This window comes from Egretta garzetta, unplaced genomic scaffold (assembly GCF_000687185.1).
Source record: "Egretta garzetta isolate BGI_Z169 unplaced genomic scaffold, ASM68718v1 scaffold271, whole genome shotgun sequence".
Taxonomy (NCBI): Eukaryota; Metazoa; Chordata; class Aves; order Pelecaniformes; family Ardeidae; genus Egretta; species Egretta garzetta.
Genome location: NW_009258669.1, coordinates 6,512,232 through 6,534,382, shown reverse-complemented (window position 1 = coordinate 6,534,382; position 22,151 = coordinate 6,512,232). Strand labels below are relative to the sequence as shown.

The window sequence follows — 22,151 nt, the reverse complement described above, 5'->3', positions numbered from 1 at the left end:
CGGCCCCGGGGGGCGGGAAGGAGGAGGGAGAGGGGGGCCGGTGGACGCCGGGAGAAGGGAGTGGAGGTCGGGCCACTGGGGAGACCAGGCTTGGAACTCAATGCGGGGACCTGAGAGGAGGGAGAATAAAGATGGTGAGCAACCAGCTGATGAGGATGGGATGCTTGAACGAGGACAGGTGGGACTGCCAGTGGGGTGGGAAGGCTCAGGGCCATGGAGAGCCGGGTTGAGCAGCAGCATCAAGAGGCCCAGGATAAAAGTAATTGCTGGTACTTGGAGCAGAACTGTGGAAAGGCACCTGAGGGCAAATGTCGTATTACTGAGCGGGTGCTCAGTGAGCACCGTCCATTCTGTCTGTGAAATGAGGCCACCTCCTTTTGGGGAGAGAAAAAGCACTGTCGCCAAAAGGAGACCTAGCATGAGTGCACTCATCTCCATTCAGACCTTCCTACTGACGCTTGGCTCCGCAAGCTCGGTGGCCTCAGGTGTATCAACACCGTGGCTGAAAAGCTGCTGGGCATGTCCAGACCTGCCCAAGCCATGGGCAGGGGCCATGGTGGGGGCAGGAGGAATACAGGAGCAGCTTCCCCCACTAAGAAGAGCAGTGCAGTGCCGAGGAGAGCATGCAAGTGAGGGGCGGCACTCAGCCCTCTCCCGGCTCATGCCTCTGGGTCAAGGCCGGTGCAAAGCAGGGGGCAGCTGAGCAGCAGCTTTGCTGCTGTGAGACATTTGGTCCTCTTCTCATGATGGCTGTAGGGACAAGGAGGCAGCGAGCAAGGGCTTCGCTCCCAGCTCCGCAGTGGCATGGGGATGTTCCTGCCCTCCAGCCAGCAGCAGCTGGAGCTGGGCTGGGTCTCCCTAGGCGGAGGGAGAATTGTCTGGAGAAAGAAGAATTTGGAAAGCTTTGTTAACAAAACTCTCCTAGCTGGTCATTTGTAGAGGAGCTAGGAACAGCTTGAAAAGGCAAAGCAATGTGAGGAAAAAAAAAAAAAAAAGAAGTTTAAAGAAAATTAAACAGGCCCGGTGACATATTTTTCCAAACAGGAAGGTAGTGTTTGAAGGGACCAAGAGGAGTGTGGCTTAACACGTCATTTCCAACAGCACCATTTTGTTTGAGGCAATAATAAGACGCCGATCTCTCCAACTATCATGTTGCTTGCCTCCAGAGCTGCGTGTTCACCTCTTGCTGTTACCTCCTCCCACACGCTCCTATTGATCCTCACATCCAGCAAAGGCCTCATTTGTAATTGCTGTTCAGAGTAGAGATCCTTTGTGTGTTTGCACGAATCCTCCAGCCTCCTTTTGCCACAGGGAAGGCTAAGATGTCAGACATCAGGCTGGCGGTGAACCACTCATAGTGAATCCCGTGTCTCAGGCTGGAGCAAAAATGCAGCTATGTGAAGTGCTGGAAATGATGGGCTCGCTGAAGCAAAGTTTCTTAGAGCAGAGAAGTAACACAGGCTAAGAAAAATGCAACACTTCATGCGGAGAGGCAGATATATGGCCTCTTCAACTTTGAAAGCAGTGTCTGTGAAACCTGACCAAAAATTCAAGCCATATTTTATAGTATGAGGATTACTCATGCAGTGTTGAAAACACCACAGAGATGCTCAGAAAACACTGCTCTTTTCTTTCCAACTTGCACTTCCAGTAAAAAGCTGAATTTGCTCGTTCCCCCAGTAAAATGATTGTTGAATGTGGAGGCAATTGCAAATTTTTATTTCCAAAAAGTCATTGTATCTGTCCAGCTACAGACACCCACAGAACTGTACATTTCTGTGCCTGTTACTGCATGTATCGCACTGTCTCTGCAAATGTCACTTGTACCCTGCTCACTATTCAGCTCTTCTTGTAGACTTTGTCTCCAGCACTAGGGGGTAAAAAAAGTCGTAGGATGCAGTATAGCTGAATATTAAATAAGAGCATCAGAAGCTGCCATGTCAAGGAGCAGAGCAGGGCCACGGTATAAAAGCGCAAAATCACTGTTTACAGCTACAAGAAGGCAGGTGCTTTTTGACAGCATCAGTAGCCAGCCATAAGACAGCTGGCTATGAAATTAGGGGAGCCTGTGGCACTACAGAGCTCAGCTCCAGATAATCTACACAAAATGCTATCAGCCCTCCGAGACGGACAGCTCTGTTGTAGCGATGCATTAATTCAATCTTCTCAAAGTTAACTTGCTTTCTCCATACGAATGTTATTGCAGATGATGTACAAACAGGACACAGCCAATGTGCATTAATATCTGTATATCAAATGGGCAATTTTTGAAGTTGTACATGGTATATGCTTTTCATAATCACAGTCTTCCATCATGATCAATTAATTGAATGTAATTCTAAAAGTGGGAAAATAATGGAGGTTTCTGTTGACGCTGGTGTCAAAATAATGGACTATCCACTGAGTAGTTCTGATGCATTTATGTGTTCTGGTTTTGGCTTGACGTAGACACAGAGTCGGATGGATTTTATGACTACTAGACCGTAGAGATTAGTGTGAAGCTTTTGTTCAAGTGCTCTACTGAATCAGAGCCATGAAAGTGGACTTCTGGCTTTAAGTGGATGCTTTAAGGCTTTGCTGAAAAGCAGCGGGCTTTTGCTTTGCTTTGTTGAATTGCCTTAATTTATAAACCCCTGTTTAAAAAAAAAGTTAATACAATAAACCATTGTTGGTTTTCTGAATCAAGACATTTCTTTCGCTGAAATCTGGAACAGCAAGGAAAATCTAAGACAAATTAGGGTTCTGCCACATTTGAAGCAATAATAGAGTCCAGAGGCATACTTGAAAGATAACATCTGTTTCAGCAGGAGAAACCAAATAATTTTGATGAGTAACATTGGAAAAATGCCATCTAAATAAAAGATGGGTTCTCACAATAACAGCACATACACAGATGCCAACACAAACACCGAGGCTACAAACTCCCCATTAAACTAACCCCCAAATGGGTGGAAGAAGGGTGGGAACAGGCACCCAGTGGCTTCTCAGAAATTACAATTATAAAGCCTCTTCATTTCTGCAGGCAGAGCTATTGCAGAGGCTGTGCACTGGTCACATCTCACTTCAGCCTTGGAAGCAGGCACACAACCCTCACAACTATTGTGTACCAGAAGCTCTGCCCTTAATGTTTGTTATACAAACTGCCACCGATTTTGGTTGGTGACCATGCTGTAGCTCCCAGTGGTTCCCAGCACCTTCCTAGATGCCATGAGAATAAAAAGGAAAATGGCAATAGGTAGGTTTTTATGATCCATCCTGAATTCACCGTCTCGGCCCAGGTAATTTGAAAAGCACCCGTGGTTACTTCAACAGTTGCTGGGGAGATGATGAGCAGCTTAGCCCGCCTCATTCACAGCTTTCCATTTCCTTCCTCAGAGGCGTTTGGAAACACCCTGAAGGTCACAGTATCGGCCCTTTTCAACTCCTTGTATTCAAGCGTTGATGTCTCCTAAATAGGCCATGCCCAGCTACCAAAGAGAGCTGGAACTAGGTAACCCCTTGGCTCTGAGGCAGGAGGGAGGCATACAGCTGAGAAGAGCAATCCCTGAGGCAAGACCAGACAGGAGCAGAAAGGCCCCCTGGAAGCCTAAAGCATTGAGTTCAAGGTCCTGGTGCACCACAGCTTGTGTGCTTGATATGGCAAAGCCATCTCCCCTGTTTCTCAACTTCCATCTGAAAAATCATTGTCATCCTAAGTATCATCCTTTCCAGTAAGTAAAGAGATTAATGGTTGTGAGCTGCTCCAATACTACAGTGAATAGGTGACACGTACCAAGAGGCAGATAGGACAAGTCTTGAAATAGTCACCCACAGCTCTTATGTTGCCTCTGCCATCAGGAATCTTACGCCCTTGCAGTGGTAGCTACCTTTTATTTAGGTTTATTTAACATTTCCTTTCATTAAACAGCCTAAAGAGACCCTACTCATAGAGCAATGGCAATGAGAAGTGAGAATGACTACGTAATGGAGTGCACGTTAAATAAAACTAAATAAAAGGCAGCTGCCACTGCAAGGGAGTAAGATTCCTGACAGCACAGGCAACGCAAGAGCTGTGGGTGACTATTTTGAGACAGCATAAATATAATCTAGAATCATTGAATCGTTTAGGTTGGAAAAGACCTTTAAGATCATCGAGTTCAACCGTACCTGTCCACCACTAAACCATGTCTCCAAGTACCTCATCTACACGTCTTATAAATACCCGTCCCCCAGGGATGGGGACTCCACCACTTCCCTGGGCAGCCTGTTCCTATGCTTGACAACCCTCGCAGTGAAGAAGTTTTTCCTAATGCCCAAACTAAACCTCCCCTGGCACAACTTGAGGCCATTTCCTCTTGTCCTACAGCCCGTATCTAGCAACATCACCAAATGCCATACAAGCATGTGGTCCAACTCCTCGGTCCTGGTGGGTTCACAGAGAACAAGGTTTTTTTGGCAAACCTCTGGGTGGCAAGAGGTTGCCTCTGCCATCAGTGCCGTCACACACAGCGTGCATTGTGTACAGTCAGCACCTACGTATGAAGCACAGCACGTTAACCTGCAAAAGCTCTTCCAAAGTAGTCTGCTGTGCAGTGGGGAAGTGATAATCACTAGTGATTCCTTGAGTCGTTCGTCTGCAGTGAAGGTCCCGCTCCCCTAACCGGAACATGCTGACAGGATGCTGAGCCCATGTTGATGAATTTAATTTGTTTAACAAGTTTCCAAAGGTAAGTATTATTAAGGCAGAACATTCTTATTTGTTCAGAGACGTGTTTTGACATTCTTATTTGTTCAGAGACATATTCAGAAGAAAAGATTTTGGTAACTGTGAACAACTGTCCCTTCAGGGGTAACAAGTGACAGGGAGTTACCATTCTCAGAAGCATGAATCCTCCCAAACCTATCTACGTCCATTATCTGTATCCCAGGATTATCTGTCACTATCTCCAACTCAGAATGATTTAATTACCGGTCTCATTGACAGAACGTATTCAAAGCAAAAATATTATTTTGAAGTTACCAATTTTCTCAGCAGAAAAAGGCAGTGCTCCTTTGAGAGTAACAGACTGGGAAAGTGACCCCCATAATTCAGAGCAGAAAGGCATTAGGTGCCTGAACTAATGATTACACAACAGGAGAACACATGGAACATTTCTTTTTATTGGAAGCCATTAATAGCCATCGTTTCAGGGTCTGAAACCTTTGTTCTCCCTGGCTATATTTTATATAAGTGTATTGAAAAGCAGGTCATTTTTAAAGGCATTTCACAAGTCCAGCAGCCATTAATAATGTCACTTGTACTTTCAGGAGAAAGAAATCACGGGGCCACGCCCAACACATTTACAAATCTGTGTAGTGAGACAAGGACAAGCATCAGTGGCACAAAGGCACAGCTCTGTGGCTAGCTGCCGTTTACTGCAGTATTTTAAACTATGACTTTGCTAACTATATACTTAATATACTAAGAACATGCACGCGAGCACAACAGTGAGGTTACATGTGTGCAGACCCACAGAAGTTATATCTCTAGTGGTGCAGAACACACCAGGTTTTGGATAGATTTCTTCTCAGTAAAATGAGAGACAGAAAACTGGTCTTCCAGTGCCATGTAGATGTGTACCAAAGACCCCACAGTGCAACATATGCTGGGCTGTCTGTATTCTACGTTGAAAATCCCCATTCCAAAGAATTATTTCACTGTCACTTTTGCATGTTCCCGAGACACAACTGAAAGGGCTAGCAGCTAGCAGACCTTCCTTCCCCCTGCTGGGTCCACAGGGAGCTCCTCTGCCACACAAGTCCAGGAAGACTACAGCTAGCATGTTACCCAGGATGAGTACTCCTATTGGCAATCTTTCTTCTCCACACAGGCCAGCACAGGATAGGGCCTCCATCCATGTACATTAACTCTTCTTGGATTTGATCCTTGGTTAGGAATATTTCTGCCAATGGTTATGTGGGCACCTGTAGAGCAAAGCTAGATAAAATCACCTTCCTAGTCCCAGCTAGCACAGTATTTGCCTCCTTATTCTTGGCACACTACATGCCAAGCATTTAGTTTCTACAAGGTGCAATATTTCTAAAAAGAACAAATGAAATGATGGACACTGAATTCTTGAACAACATTACGCTGCAACAAACTATGATAAATAAAAAAGATTAACCAAAGCACTCCAGCATCTTAATAGCCCTAAAGTCAATTAGGGCAGGAGTCAGGCATGTGCTCTGGGTGAAGCATTGATCCAATCGGGGAGAAGGCTCTGTGTTCGTGAAACTAAAATTGCCAGAAGGATCTCGCAGCAAGAGGTTGAAACACCTTTGCAGCCAAGCCCCGTCCTCAGAAGTGCTCTGAGCAACCTGCAGCTGCGACAGGTACGAGCATACGCTCCCCAGCTCTTCCAGAAAACAGCATCCATCAGATTCTCTTGTTGTTTTGACTTCAGGGAACTGTACAGATGAGCAATGTTTTTCGGATCAAAGCCAGAGAAAGGCCAAAATGCCAACAACTGCATGAAATCTATAATTTCATGCTGTGTTGAACTCCCTGTCTGCCCTTGCAGCACTTCTCTTTTGCAAAAATTATGTCCTAGCAAATGTGGATTTTTTTTTGGTGGACTTCAAAAATATTCTGCATCTGTAGGAGACATACAAAGAAATAAAGGAGCTGATAAGCACCAAATATGCAGCTTATCTTGCAGATTTATTTATGTAAGATATAGCATCAATGGTTTCTTGTGAAACATGAAATGTAATGCTAGAAGTTGCAGTTTATTCATGCAATGCAGTGTTATAGAAGCACTTTAAGTGACTAATCTCAAATCACTATCAAAACACTGAAGCTCTGTGTGGTCATTACTCAGTGAAAACAAATAATTACGACATTTCCATTAAAAATAGCATTGTACAAATCTTTATTTTTTAATCACCTTAACATTGTGGTTAGTTTGCTCTCCAGCCCCAATTAAAATATACAGAGGTAATTCTGATGAGCGTATGTTTAAGTTTACATCCTGAAAACCCCAAATTCTGTCTTCTTCGTAGGTGCATTTAATGCTGCACTGAGACTGAGGCCCAAAACCAGTCTTGTGTCAGCTGGATCAATAATTCCGTCATCCCATAATCTAGGGGGGGAAAAACAAAATAAAAATCAAACAATATATAGAGCGGGTAAATTTTCAAGCACATGAAATTGGGGACAGTTATACTAAAATTATACTTGAAGCCATGGAGTTAATTCAGCTTAACCATCAATTCAACGGACTGGTGTGTATTCCTCTGTGAAATTTGTCTTCTAGAATAAAGTATAAATTTTGGATAAATGAAGAATGTCAGGTCTACACACTTTAAATGAGATTTGGGATTTTTTTTTTTTTTTTTACGGCTGCCAGGTGAGGATGATACAAGTGTTTATTCTTTCATCATTAAAAGAGCCAGAGTAACTTTCAAGTATTTCCATTATTTGTTGTATTTATTTTTCTGAAGTCCATTTCTAAACAACTGTAAGATAATAGCCTACTTAACCCAGCCCTGAAGGCAATTAAATGACGAATGAGCAATTACCACATTCCCAAGTCCCCAAAATCACAAACACTTGTAAATAGTCTCTTGAATATTATCCAAAAATTAAAGTACTTGTGGCATCAGTTTTCAATGACAGCTCCATCCTACCCAAAATAAAATCCATGTCAAAACTCCCCGCAGGCCACAAAACTGTAAGTATTGTATAACTACTATCTCCCCAGCAAGACACTTAAACAAGATAGTGGACTGCTCATTGCAACCTAGTCTTGCTTAAATAAACATGCATATTAATCAGGGGCTGCAAAATACATGCACTGTATATTTGATTAAGACAGTGATGCTCCTCCTCCATCCCACCTTTCCCAAGAGAGAGACTTATTTTGCATTCTTTTTTTAACTGACTTCAGTGTTGGGTAATGTTTAATTCTTTTATCTGTGGACAATTTAAAAATACAAGAAAGGGTCATGAGTAGGGAGCTAAGACTGACTCTACCAAGAGAAAGAATAGCAATTCCTTTCTAACTAAAGTTTCTAGCTGCAAATTTCCTACTGTTTGAAGATGAATTGAAAAAAATCTGTTAGACAGGAAATTATGTATTTTGCACTCTTCTCTGAATACTAAATGTGCCAACCTCACCCCCAAAAGAAGGACTGAAAGCTGTACACAAACAAATGCTGATAAGCTCAAGGCAGCAGCAGACACTTCTGAGTGTTTTCCATCTTTGCTTTATTTCGCCATTTGCTGTGAAAGTAATCGAATCAGATACAAATATTAAGAGACTGACAACGAATGCTTTTTATTTTATAACAAATACACTTATCTATCCCAGGATGCATGAAGTGGAATTGTAGTAAAGGACATCTGTAACAGGATGGGGCATGAGGGTTCAGACTCAGCTTAGGAGCCTGTTCTCCAGCTGGCAGAGAGAGCAGGAACAAGATACCCAACTCAGAAAGAACGTTCTACTGTAAATGTATCTATCATGGTGCAGCTCCCCACGTAGAGGAGACTGTTACTCTAAACAGGGCACAACAGCAAAGCTGATGTACAAAAGGAGAAAGGGGTTTGGAGAAGTGATGACTTTGGTGTTAATTGGGCAAAATTATGCTGTTTCTTTTCTGGGACTGAAAACAAATGCTTGATTAAAGAAATTTTACACCACAGTAGCTTGTGGCACTCACTAACCTGACGGACAGGTCCCAAGAGCATAGAAAGAAGTCTGGATAAAAAGGACTTCTTTCAATAGAAAAAAAAATGCTATAAACCCAAATTACAAATATAAGGAAAACTGTAGTTCTACCTAACCTGTTCTTAATTTAGGATTCTCAGCGAGTATCTCCTTTCTAGTGGGCCAGTAAGCTGTGCATTGGAATATTCTAACAGCCATGCTTGCATCTGCACAGGAAGTGGTACTAACAGCAGATCTTGCTGCAGAAGAGACAGAAGAATTGTCTGTATCATATTCTGAATAGAGTGCACGGTATAAGATCCTGCAGTCTGGTTCCTGTGAGTAACTCCTTTCTAACTGTAGCTTTAAATTGTAAGTAATTAACTCATTAAAGTATTTTGGCATATTTAAATAATATTCCATTGAAAAGAGACTCAGAGTAAGTGTTTTTTACCATACAGCAAAACCAACTGAAGCTCTTTTGTTCAAAATAACCAAAGGACCTTGGTTTTACTGAGATTTACTTAAAGAGTTGTCTGAATTCTCTTGTCTCTCCCAAGATAGTGGTTATACCTGTTCACAGGTAGGATAGAATGGCCAAGACAGAATATTTCCTATAGTCTCAACATCATGAAGAACGCATTTACCAAAGTTTAATGCATATGCTTTTCTTTCCTTCTTCTTCTATTTGAGATCATGATTTAATTTTGATGAATATAGTCAAATTAATCTGCTGAAAGGATGGAGAAGATCCCTATTAATAGTGAAAAGCAAAGTAGTTTTGTGAGGTCAAATCAGCTGCAATCCCTTTGTTTTCTTAGCATGGTGAAAAAAACCCAACTGTAAGAACAATCTCAAATATAGTAATTTCTATTTTTAAGCAAACTTGGGTTTTTCTGACTTACAAGTTTGTTTGCTCTACATACCAACATTTTTAAAGAACACTTGCAATTAACTTTTTATTAATGAAACACATTTAATCTGAAATGAAGGAATTCATACTTCTTAAAAGCATTTAATAAATCTGCTAAGGGCCTGGGGAGGGCAGGGATGAACTCAATCAAGAAGAATCACCAATGAGATACCTCCCAAACTGCAACTTCATGGTGACTACTACTGTAATAAACACTTCCAAACATGAAGCACATTTTAATGGCAGATTTGTTATTTTGTAATGACACAATTAACTTGTATTGACAAACACAAAGATTTTATGTTGCACAGAAGTCAAGCTGGTTTCATATGGTCACCCCTGGCTTCTGCTTCTCTTTGTTTAAAGAAAACTACATTCTCTACTGGGATGTAACATTAATAATTAAACTATCTATTAAAACCCCAGTGCTAGAACATGAATCACACAGTCATAAAATATTTGTAACAGAAACACCGTGAATAAAAGAAATGAAGTCCCCAAAAGTAAAATGCTCATGTAATTTGTTAAGATGCAAACTGCTGAAATCCTTTTAGAAACCTGTAAGCAGATTAATATAACTCATTAAGAAGGGTGCTGCCTAATGACTCCCATTAATTAAGACTGCTCAATGTGAAATGTTCTAATCAAATAATTGATTAAAGTTTGATTAGAAAATACAACTGCAGGGAACAGTACTGACATCCTGTACATATAACAAGTTATAATTTATAAGCAAAATTATATAAGCAGAGTAAATAGGGAAATTTGCTTGTATTTTAAGATCATGAGGGCATTTTCCTTCCCTCTTATTATTACTGCTAAAAGATTGATTCAAAGCCTAATGAAGTCAACCGAAAGGGTCACATCAATCTCAATGGACATTAGGGGTGAGGCAGATTGGTCCCCACATCTTATGAAGAGGACATAGAATCAGTTGGTTGGAAAAGACCTTTAAGATCATCGAGTCCAACTGTATGTGTCCACTACTAAACCATGCCTCTAAGCACCTTGTCTACCAGTATTTTAAACACCTCCAGGGACGGTGACTCAACCACTTCCCTGGACAGCCTGTTTCAGTGTCTGATAATCCTTTCAGTGAAGGAATTTTTCCTAATATCCAATCTAAACCTCCCCAGGTGCAACTTGAGGCCATTTCCTCTTGTCCTATCACTTGTTACTTGGCAGAAGAGACTGACACCCACCTCTTTACACCCTCCTTTCAGGGAGTTATAGAGGGTGACAAAGTTTCCCCCCTCAGCCTCCTCTTCTCTAGGCCAAACAACCCCAGCTCCCTCTGCCACTCTTCATTAGACTTGTGCTCCAGACCCCTCACTAGCTTTGCTGCCTTTCTCTGGGCATGCTCTAGCAACCCAATGTCTTTCTTGTAGTGAGGGGCCCAAAACTGAACACAGGATTCAAAGTGCAACCTCACTAGTAGGGAGGATGACTTCTTTGGTCCTGCTGACCACACTATTCCTGATACAAGCCAGGATGTCATTGGCCCTCTTGGCCAACTGGGCACACTGCTGGCTCATATTCAGCCGGCTGTCAGCCGGCCCCCAGATCTCTCTCTGCCAAGCAGCTTTCCAGCCACTCTTCCCCAAGCCTGTAGCATTGCATGGGGTTGTGAACCAAATGCAGGACCCGGCACTTGGCCTTGTTAAACCTCATACAGTTGGCCTTGGCCCATCAACCCAGCCTGTCCAGGTCCCTCTGCAGAGCCCTCCTCCCCTCGAGCAGATCCACACTCCCACCTTTGCTGTCAACTGCAACCTTACTGAGGGTGCACTCAATCCCCTCATCCAGGTCATTGATAAAGATGTTAAACAGAACTGGCCCTAACACTGAGTCCTGGGGAACACTACTTGTGACTGACCTCCAGCTGGATTTAAAGCCATTCACCACCACCCTTTGGGCCTGGCCATCCAGCCAGGTGTTTACCCAGCAAAGAGTATGCCTGCCCAGGCCATGGGCAGCCAGGTTCTCAAGCAGAATGCTGTGTGCAATGGTATCAAGGCTTTACTAAAGTCCAGATGCACTACCTCCACAGCCTTTCCCTCATCCACTAAGTGGGTCACCTTGTCATAGAAGGAGATCAGGTTAGTCAAGCAGGATCTGCCTTTCATAAACCCATGTTGACTGGGTCTGATCTTCTGGTTGTCCTGGACGTGCTGTGTGATGGCACTCAAGAAGATCTGCTCCATGACCTTCCCCACCACCGGGGTCAGACTGACAAACCTGGAGTGCCTCAGATCCTCCCTCTGGGCATGACATTTGCCAACCTCCAGTCAAGTGGAACTTCCCTAGTCATCCAGGACTGCTAATAGATGATGGAAAGGGGCTTGGTGAACACATCTGTCAACTCCCTCAGTACCCTTGGGTGGACCCCATCTAGCCCCCTGGACTTGTGGATGTCTAAGTGGCCAAGCAGGTCACTAACCATTTCATCTTGGATCATGGGAGCTCTGTTCTGCTCCCCGTCCCTGCCTTTTTGCTCAGGGGGCTGGGTACCTGGACAACAGCTGACCTTACTGTTAAAGACTGAGGCAAAGAAGGCATTAAGTACCTCAGCCTCATCCTCATCCTTTTTTACTATGGTTCCCCCTGCATCCAGTAAAGGATGGAGATTCTCTTTGGTTCTCCTTTTTCTGTTAATATATTTATAGAAACATTTTTATTATCTTTCACAGAACTGGGCAATTTAAGTTCTACTTGGGCTTTAGCCCTTGTAATTTTCTCTCTGCATGAGCTCGCAACATCCTTGTAGTCCTCCTGAGATGCCTGCCCCTTCTTCCAAAGCTCATAGACTTTCCTCTTTTTTCTGAGATCCAACCAAAGCTCTCTGTTCAGCCAGCCTGTTTTTCTTCCCCGCTGGCTTATCTTTCGGCACAGCGTGAGAGAGCCTCCAATCTGGCTGCACCCGAGCTGCAATACAGACAGCAGTTTTTCTGCCCATCTATCATTCTTTCCTCTCAGTAATACAAAGCTGTTAGTTGGCATTTTCTTGTTGGTCTTTTTGGTGGAGGGATCTAGTTAGCATCTGACAAAACCAAGGCTCAGATTCAGTTTCAACATCTGACATCTGGTTGATGGTGAACTGTTTTTTTACCATGCTTGGGACCAGATAGGAAGCATCCTTTAAAGCAAAGGGACAGGTTACTTCTTCTCCCTGTCTGATGGTGAATGCTTGCCAATAAGCACCTGCTGATGTTGACTGACAAATGGGTTAGCTCCAAGGTACAAGGTGGCTAAATCCCTCCCTCAGGTACATTACTTGCGGCAAAAACTGTAATCCTACTTCATTTTGTTTCTGCTTGGGCACCCTACTCCACAGTAATGAAAACTTTTGAGATATTGGTTTGAGATCTTGCTTAGGAATTAGCAATAAGTGAAGGAACAAGGCACAAGCATGATAATACTGGCAGGAAGGCATGAAATCAGGGCAGAAGACATGAGAGTATCTACTGATATACCCAATTATCCCTACAAGACAGCAGAGAGCAATTAAGAACTCCTAGACAATGCAGACTGTGCCTACATGGACTGAAGAGAGAAAGAAATCAGCCTGGACTGTCTTGACCTGAGCCAGTCACACACTGTTCTCACAAGCACTCCTCAGTGAAAAGGGGTATTTCACTTTCATTGCTTTTAGCCAGATGAACCTCAGCGGGATTTCAGCTCTGATGTTTGACTTCATGTCTCAGCTGGGCTTATTAGCTTGAGTGCAGCATGACATGAGCCCAACCACAACCCAAGCCCACGCTATTTCTCAGCCAGCTCACATCTGTGCATGTTAAGTTTCCTATCCAAGCTACAGGCAAAATAAGAAGTACATAACTATTCTGCTTTTTAAAATGAAGGACAGGACACATAGCATTAAGAGCACTTCCTAACCCCTAGGCTAGGCAAACTTAGGCTATTTATTGAGGTGCTTCTGGATTTGCAATCTAACTTGGCAAAATGGCCAGATGTTCTGGAAACATAAACTGGTAAAAGTTGCTCAGTAGAGAGCACAAAGCTCGTGTTAAATACTTAAGTTTCATGTCTAAAAACCATTGGACATTATTAAAAATTTAGAATTTTAAAAATTTTAACCTTAATCTTACGTGTAAAACTCCCTTCTTGCAGATTAGCAACTTATTGTAAATACTGACAATGGTCTGTTGGTTTTTGGGAGAGGACAAGTTTTTATATCACTAATATACTGAATATACTGAATGTTAAATACATCCAATTATTTTCAACCATGAGTACAAAGAGACTATGACTGTGTTTCCAGTGAACATATTAAAAAAAGCAAATATAAAAAAATAATCAAACCATTCATCTTCTCCTCCATCATAGGGATCAATTTTAAATACAGACAGTTTGACTCACTTTTTTAGTGTTATTGTATCAGTGGAAAATTCTTCTCCTTAAAATCCAGTTATAAAAAATGACAACATGTGTTTGTTTTTCCTTCATGCCTCAGGGCACAAGGTTTTGTGACAGAGGTACTAGGCTTGATCTTTAAGGGGTATTAAAAGAGATAAGACAAAATTTTTTAACAGCTGACACCACCTCTCAATTTTGGGGAAACCCCTATGAAATTTAAATAGATTAAAAAGATTTAAAAAAAAAAATCAAAACCAGTGTGCCACCAGAAAGTCCATGTCAATAACAACTCAGGATTTCACAATACTATCCTCACTGATTATATGCAAAATCCAAAATAAACTGTAGCTTAGTAGCAGTGGGGGTTGTACACATGCGCAAAGCCTCAAGAAGTTAAGAATATCTATGACTCTCTGCAACACTACCACATAGGCCTCTGCCAAAAGCAGAGACCAAACAGGGATGAGACTAAAACCCTCCCTAAATCCATGACCCACATGCTATACGACTGCACCACAGAAATCTTCCTAGATGACAGCACAAAGCTTGTGGTACATATCCTACTGAGAATACTTATCACAGCACCAGCCAGGGCAAAATGGCAAGAGCTTCCATTTGATGAAGGCACGCATCTGATTAAACATTAAAATGAATATGGAACCCCCAAGTATGATTATTTCCGTTAAGTTCATTCCACTATCCCAACAGAAAACAGAGTAAAAGCTACCATTGATTTTATATCTTCCTTCAGATCATGATAAACAATTCATAAAGGAGCTCACTGATGCTATGCTGCTGCTGTTGCTGCTGTATCAAATTTGTCATACTTGTGATTAAGCAGGTCTCAAGTTAGACAAAAAGGCTCCCAAACTCCTTCTCTTACTGGCATCTCTATGACACCGGCAGAGTACCTTGTACCCACCTGTTCACATGATTTCTGCCCACATCAAAATTTATCATATCCCACCCACTCTGTACTCAGTTTCTTTCCAGACTTGCCAGCTTGCAGGTAAGAAAATGATCAGTGATTCTAATTCATCTACACAAAACAATACATACAGCAGACTCCATAGTTGTGTAATAGTCTTTCTGCAAAATGAGAAGCCACAGAGGTACAGTAAAGCCCCACTATTATATGCTACCCTCTACCATCATTAGCAGCTAAGAGTCAGTGGAAAAATAGCTTCTGGATACCACAAGCAGAAAAATGTGCAGGAAGATTAGTACAAACAGGATGAAACTAATGTAGAGTAACAATCAGAGGGCAAGAAAGTTTCCAAGCTAGGTTCCAGAGGTAACACTCCAGGATGTCACCTTGCTTCATTAGCCTAGCCAGTTCCTGAGCATTTACTAACATTTCATTAACCTGAGCACAAAATGCTGCAAAGGATTTCTCAATAAACATGAATATGCTATTGCATCAGCTAATGGCCTGTCCAAAAGGCTATCATCCAATACACTCACCTACCAAGATCGTGATCTGAGATTTGCAAATGGCTTCAGGTCTTCCTGAAATGTCTCCTTTACCACTCACTTCTTCTATTTGCAGAATCCCACTAAAATGAATTCCTCCTAACACACATGCAGCCGCCCATTACATTCAGCACGCTTTAGGAAGGTGACCAGATACTACACTGGGGAGAATGATATAAAACTTATCTAGAATAAAATATCTAGAATATAAACTCCATGCTACTGTATCATTACTTACAGAACCAGCAGAATAATTCCTGCAAGTGCAAGCCTTCTTCTGAAACAGTATGTACTATAAAGTCTCAGAGACAAGACAGACAAAACATTGATTTGAAGCTTGTTGTGTTGTAGCCTGGACATCAAACACAATCTTTGTTTCCAGATTGCTGTGATCTGCTGTTCTTCAACACCAACATTTAGATGTTATTGTTATGTCCTGTGATTACAATTAAGTTTTGGAAAAGTCATTTATACGTTACCTTGCACTGGAATAATAAGGGTTTCCTTCCTCCTCGAACCTCCTAATGATTGGCTCCTTCAAAGCTGCTTCATCTGCCTCAGATAACTAAAAAAGCAGGCAAATAAACAAACACAGATAAAACAGTCTTTAATATTTTCTTCCACGATGACAGCGGAGCTTTACAGGCAGCATCAAACTCTAAGAAACTATCTAAATGATCTCACCAAAGTTCTTCCCCTTTTTACATACAATAATCAATTTAGCGTATTTGACAAGGAAATTAGAATACCACTTTTCAAAAGAGGTGGGTGGGAAAAAGAGAGTAAAAATATACTTGACTGAGTATAATAGTAATTGGGGATTAGCATCTGAAAAATTACTGAAGCTACTGTACTGTACTGAAGCTACCCTGTTCTGAGTTGCCTTTGGCAAGATTTTTTTAATAAAAGTCTGTGCTATTCTAACACTGAGTTTCTCTATGATCCACAGTGGTCACCACTGTAATTCAGAAAATTTTCAAGTTTCTAACGCATTTTACTGGCATTAACTACAATTTTGTTTCTCAAACTTTTTTCTGGGTATCATCCTGTCCATCTTAGGGATTTGGGAAATTAAGACAGAGAGAGATGATGGTGGATGTATTCTATCCACAGAAAGCCCTAGTGAAGTGTAGAAAAAAGAACTGTTGAGACAACATCTACATACTGCTTCATTATTCTGAATAACTGCTCATGATAAATACTAGCAATTTTAAGACATCACAATAAAATCAATTCTTATGGGACCAAGACACCAGTATAAAGATAATTTAAAAAACCACAGCAGAAAAGAGTGTACAGAGAAACCAGAAATTATTATTTAATGAAATACCAATATTTTCAATTGAAATGTTGAAATGAGTCAAAACCTTTTCCAAACTTCTGCAGACTTCTGCTGTTCTAAGTTTCATAATTCTCCGTCACTGAATAATTTGAAGATCACCTTTCTATAAAATGGCTTCCTTAAAAAATAATTGGAAAGACGCTTTCCCATTGTTCTCACATATGCCTCCTCAAACTCCCAAACCAGGGAGGATCCCTGGCTGCTTATCTTGGTCAGAACTAATAATCCACTGCACAAAATACAAAAAGATGATAATATGAGAAACAACTCTTTTTAAGCAAAGACAAGAAATTTCATGGATGATCTTCACATTTAGAAGATGTAAACAATAACATCTCACAAATGCTTCATGTTTGTCAATGCACTAGGTGGCATTGGGAGAACAGTAGTTCATTGGTATCTCACTCTGTACCTTCCTTCCCAGCTCACAAAGTAAGCAGCTCCAGTGAAAGAGTGATATGATAATGACATTACTGCAAATGAAAGAAGAAAGATGTACCTGTTTTCCCTCCCTTGCTTTTTGGTCCTTAGCTATTGTAGCTAGAACAGTTGCAGCTTGTTCCCCTCCCATCACCGATATGCGAGCATTTGGCCAGACATAAAGAAATCTTGGACTAAAAAAAATACATATTAAATATTAAAATAAGACATTGCCTTATTTAATGGTAAAGAATTAATTCTCACTCATCTAAGAATTCATTTTTATGCATGACAATCTTAAAATACATTGTTTTTTAAAGAAGTACCTCCATGCTTGCAGCATTATGTTTGAAAATGTGTAAATTCTGCTAATTTCATATATTCAAGCACCTTAAAAATTTATTTCTCTCTTTCTTGAGTCTCTTAATCTCAACAACTCCCCCCCCCAATTTTTTCTCTTTAAAAATATCACCAACAATTTCAATAATATCAGGGAACTTGTTTATGTGAGTCATGTGCAACGGGTCAAAAAAATAAATCCTTAGGGGTTCTGCAAACATTATTTACAGAAACAGGCTCATTAAAGTGAAAGGTACTCTTCATATGAATGCAGAATAAAGGACCAGCCCATACTGCCTAATGATTGTTTAGGACTGTACAATTTTTCCTCCAAGAACTAAAATGTGAGAAAAGCATGTCAGCACGTTTACCTGTTAGAACATCTCCTCCATCACCTAAGTCAAGGTTAACCATGAGCCTACTGGTCCCTACAGGTTAGTCAGGTTGTTAGTTACTTATGACCGTATTAATTGAAAACTGTTTTGTTTTTCAAATAGCCCAAGTTCTGCAAGAGTTTAGATAGTTTTTCATAATGGTACTTCAAGGTTATGTTCTCTTAAATTAAGTCTTACCTCCTGTCATAATGTGAAGTAACACTTACCTATATGCTCTTCCACACATCCCATAGTTCCCAGCTCCGTAAGAACCACCGATGATCACTGTTATTTTAGGTACATTGGCACAAGCTACAGCAGTTACCATCTTGGCACCATCTTTTGCTATCCCTCCAGCTTCATATTCTCTACCAACCATGAAACCTAAAGAAATACAACATGAAAAAAAGGCTCACTAAACTTTGTATTATTATACTGTGCTATATGTCATACTATGTGCTTTATAGCACATGCAGAAAAAAAATGAAGAACAAATCATAAGGCAAGGCCTTCATCAGCTGCTGACAGGCTGATTTCAGAACAGGCTGGAGATGTAGGTACAATAAAGCACACAAGATGCTGTCTAAAAGCCATAGCCTCAAAAGTTAACAGCAAAGCCTACAACATAGTGAAGTTTCAAAATATTGAGCTTATTCACCTGTAATATTCTGCAAAAACACAATGGGAATATTTCTCTGGCAGCACAACTGGATAAAATGTGTACCCTGTGGAGAGAAAAGAAAGAAAAAGAAAAAAAAAAGTAAGCCATTAAGAGTTGCATCAATGAAGCAATCACTACCAGCAATCTGAAGTCTGTGACAAGTCTTCCACTGAAGCCCATGGGAGTGTTTGCATCGTGAAGTGCTGTACTACTTCTGCTTCATCCAAAGTCAACTGCAAAACATGCATTCACTCTAGAAGTAAGAAAATGCCAAAAACATGTGAGCCCAGGGGTAAAGAAAAATAATATCCTTAAAAAGCATAACTGCTGATACTATAAAGCTCAACTGTTATGACTCAGGCACTATGCATTTAACCACAGACAGCTTCACAGTGTGGCATCTGACATTGAGTTTTCTAAGACTGTGTCATGGCAATTAAGACAGCTAATCAGAAGGAAGTATCTCTCAATTTCCTATACAAAAGAAAATTATTGTCCGAAATTGGGAAAGGCCCACATACACTATTTGCTCATGGCCCTGCCAATTGCTATAACACTCCTTCCTTTTTCTCAGGGCAGATGCCCTCTCCCCATTTTCTAGGAAAAGGCCATTTTCCTAGAAAAGATACAAATAGTAGATTCCAAGCTTCTGTTTCAACTGGAAATAATCTAAATCAATAAAGTTCCTCAGGTTATTTACACACTGCTGGTGTAAAAAAAAAAAAAAAAAAAAAAAAAAAAAAGATATGTAGCACAGCAACTAAAAAACCTCTAACCTCTTCACAAATACAAAACTGTCAAAATCTATGAAACAAAAAAAAGACAGAAAAAGACAGCATCATCTTTAGCTAGATTTTTCAGAGAAGCACTCAAAAAGCATAGTGATCATAATGTGAAAAAGATGTGTCACAACTCATTACAAAAATGGAAAAGGAGAAAAAAGGAATATTGTTAGATTACTATGCTTATAGAAGCAACATCATCAACAAAAGTCTCCCTAGAATTGAAGCAAGTGAAACTAGACCATCTTCTCTTACAGTACTGATATGCCAGCAAAAGTCAGCAGAGGAAAATTCCTTACACTTTTTTTCATTGGTATGAAGAAAAAAGTTGCAGCACTACATTTTCAGAAAAATACTGAAAGTATTAGAAATACGGAAGAATTATTTTCAACCTGGAAGTAACTGTGTTAAAACAAACGCATTATTTTATTACAGCAATAAATCAAGTAAAATTACTTCCTTTCTCCAAATCTCTCTCATCAAGGCTTCCTTTTTCCTAGATTTTCAATACTCATTTCCTCACCATTGGTTTGAAAGACCTGCTAGAACAAAACTACCATATATAATTGCTATTACAAAAAATTAAACTGACAGTAGTTTCTCAAAAAAATAAAGAATTCAGCCAAACAACATAGAACAAGGTAAGTAACCACTCTCACATACCCAGAAACCCTTTACCACCACCAATCCCCCAATCCCAAGCTGTAAAGCACTGTTAACTGTAACGCAATCACAATATTCCATCAAAGATGCCCTTTAATTCACAAACCAGGTATTTTAATTCAGAGATTTTATGAGGCTGCACATATTTTCACTCATTAGTCTAAGCCAGGATCTGCTGCAGCAAAGTATGAAAATTAAATCTCTCGTAAACCAATGAACTGAGTACTGGAATCCAGGTTTGAAATTTTCCAGTTATTACAAAAACAATGATGTGCTTTATTGTAGTACTTCACAGTTCAGAGGTTAGGAATTAGTTAACTGATAGGGTATTTTATGCAATCAGCATGGACTTCTCTTGTAATATTGAGAATATACTTATTCCAACTACGCTGTAGTCACACACATTCAAATGCTATTTTTCTAACTGTATTTTCTTATTAACCTATTTACTTCACATCAGAAAAATCTACAGAACACTGTTTCTAAAATAGCGTACATTATTTTTGCAGCTTATTAAGCTATTTCATGCATACATTAAAAACGTGGGGCCATTCCACTTTCATTACTTAAAAAAGTTCCTCATTTCAAGAGCAAGTTGTCCACCAGAAGTTTTGTTTATCAATGGCAAAGAAGCTAATAAACTATTTTTTTTACCTTTTTTGCTGACTCTGAGAAAAGAACTCCATTGTTTCCAACAATTCCTACAGGATAACCAAATATTCTTGCAAATCCTGAAGGAGAAAGATAAATTTGTAAATTTTCACATGTATTTATTTTACCATACCATATAAAGGTAACGTTTTCTCTTGGTAACAGAAACTGCTATTCTTTTGAAGAAAACGTTATTAAAAATATCAATGGGTGAGCCAAACAGAATGAATCCAACTATAAAACTGCTGGAAACATATACAGAATAATTATGATATATTTCTAAATACCTGTAATTAAAGTATCCCCATACAAGGCTTTGAATTCATCAAATTTACTTCCATCTACAATTCTAGCGATGACCTTAAGAAAAAATAGAAAAATAAAATTAAATTCCTAATCCTTCATAGTTTTTCTTTAGAAAGACCATCTTAACATATAACTTAAAATACATGCTTTCCATTGAGAGAACTTCAAGCAGCCCACCATATAAACAGTTTAGAAGACAGGCAAAGCCCATTTACTTTTTAAAGTGTGACTTATATACATGTTTATAAAAAAAGGGAATTTCAAGATTAAGAATATTCTAACTGAACAGTTTAAATTTTACAGGAACGAAGTTTTCCTGATTAGTTAGATTTCAAAGAACTGCTACCTCTAGTGATATTGAACATTAATCAATTGGCTCACATTTATAAAGGGAAAAACATACAGCCATGAGTCACTTTCTTAGTTTATTTTCAGCTTTGCTTAAGTTTGTGACATTCAAAAATAATGAATATCTGTTCTGAGGTTTCTCTGAGATGCAAAGGAGCCATTTTATGTAAATATAGACCCATTGATAGCAAGACATTTGCCAGAAGATATTTATTTCAACTTTAAAAGAACATAAATCCAAGCTATTACAACCTTCAAGAGTGTAGTGTAAGCGAGACTCAATAAAAGCGTTCATCTTTTTTTCCCTTACGGCAAAGCAAATGCTAGTAATTTCTGACAAAGTATTTTAAGAAAGGTATATGCTAAGACTCTTGCTAAAATAAATACTTGGTTAGCAGTGAAAAAGGGTCTGAATATGTACCTATGCAAAATATGAGAAAGGATGTGGCCTTGGATGAGGGTACCAGGGCAAATAATTACACTAGACCTACAGTAGAATGGAACAGTCTCCATAAGTGGTTGGGAGAGCACTGACAAAGTTCCGTATTTTCTGGCAGCTTTTTCAGAATGTTATCAACCCCTCATACTTGCTCATCCTTCTTAAAAGATAACCAAAAAGCATTATATTTTCAATGCCATTGCAATGGATCTGCTGGACAAAAATATAAAAAAATATGTTAAAAGATTTTATGAAATTTAAATATTCACTATATAGCCCATACCAGATTCCTGTAGACAAACTATGACAATATAGTGAGTAATTTCCTGCAAGAAAACTAAGTGCATATATGTATGGACATGCAGATCTTGCATTTGTATTCATACCTCTTTGACAT

The 22,151-nt window shown here is 40.0% G+C and overlaps 1 protein-coding gene across 1 annotated transcript in view; it reads right to left on the bottom strand.

Annotated features, from left to right (window-relative positions):
- Positions 1-6,889: 6,889 nt before the first annotated feature.
- Positions 6,890-22,151, bottom strand: part of MCCC2 (methylcrotonoyl-CoA carboxylase 2) — a 39,179-nt gene continuing 23,917 nt past the window's right edge. The window contains exons 11-18 of the mRNA XM_035888462.1: positions 21,807-21,896; positions 20,949-21,021; positions 20,665-20,741; positions 18,563-18,629; positions 18,132-18,288; positions 17,271-17,385; positions 15,909-15,994; positions 6,890-7,100 (exon numbers count right to left, since the gene is read on the bottom strand). Of these exons, the coding sequence (XP_035744355.1) occupies positions 6,983-7,100; positions 15,909-15,994; positions 17,271-17,385; positions 18,132-18,288; positions 18,563-18,629; positions 20,665-20,741; positions 20,949-21,021; positions 21,807-21,896 (783 nt within the window). The 3' untranslated portion in view covers positions 6,890-6,982. The remainder of the gene's footprint in view (positions 7,101-15,908; positions 15,995-17,270; positions 17,386-18,131; positions 18,289-18,562; positions 18,630-20,664; positions 20,742-20,948; positions 21,022-21,806; positions 21,897-22,151) is intronic.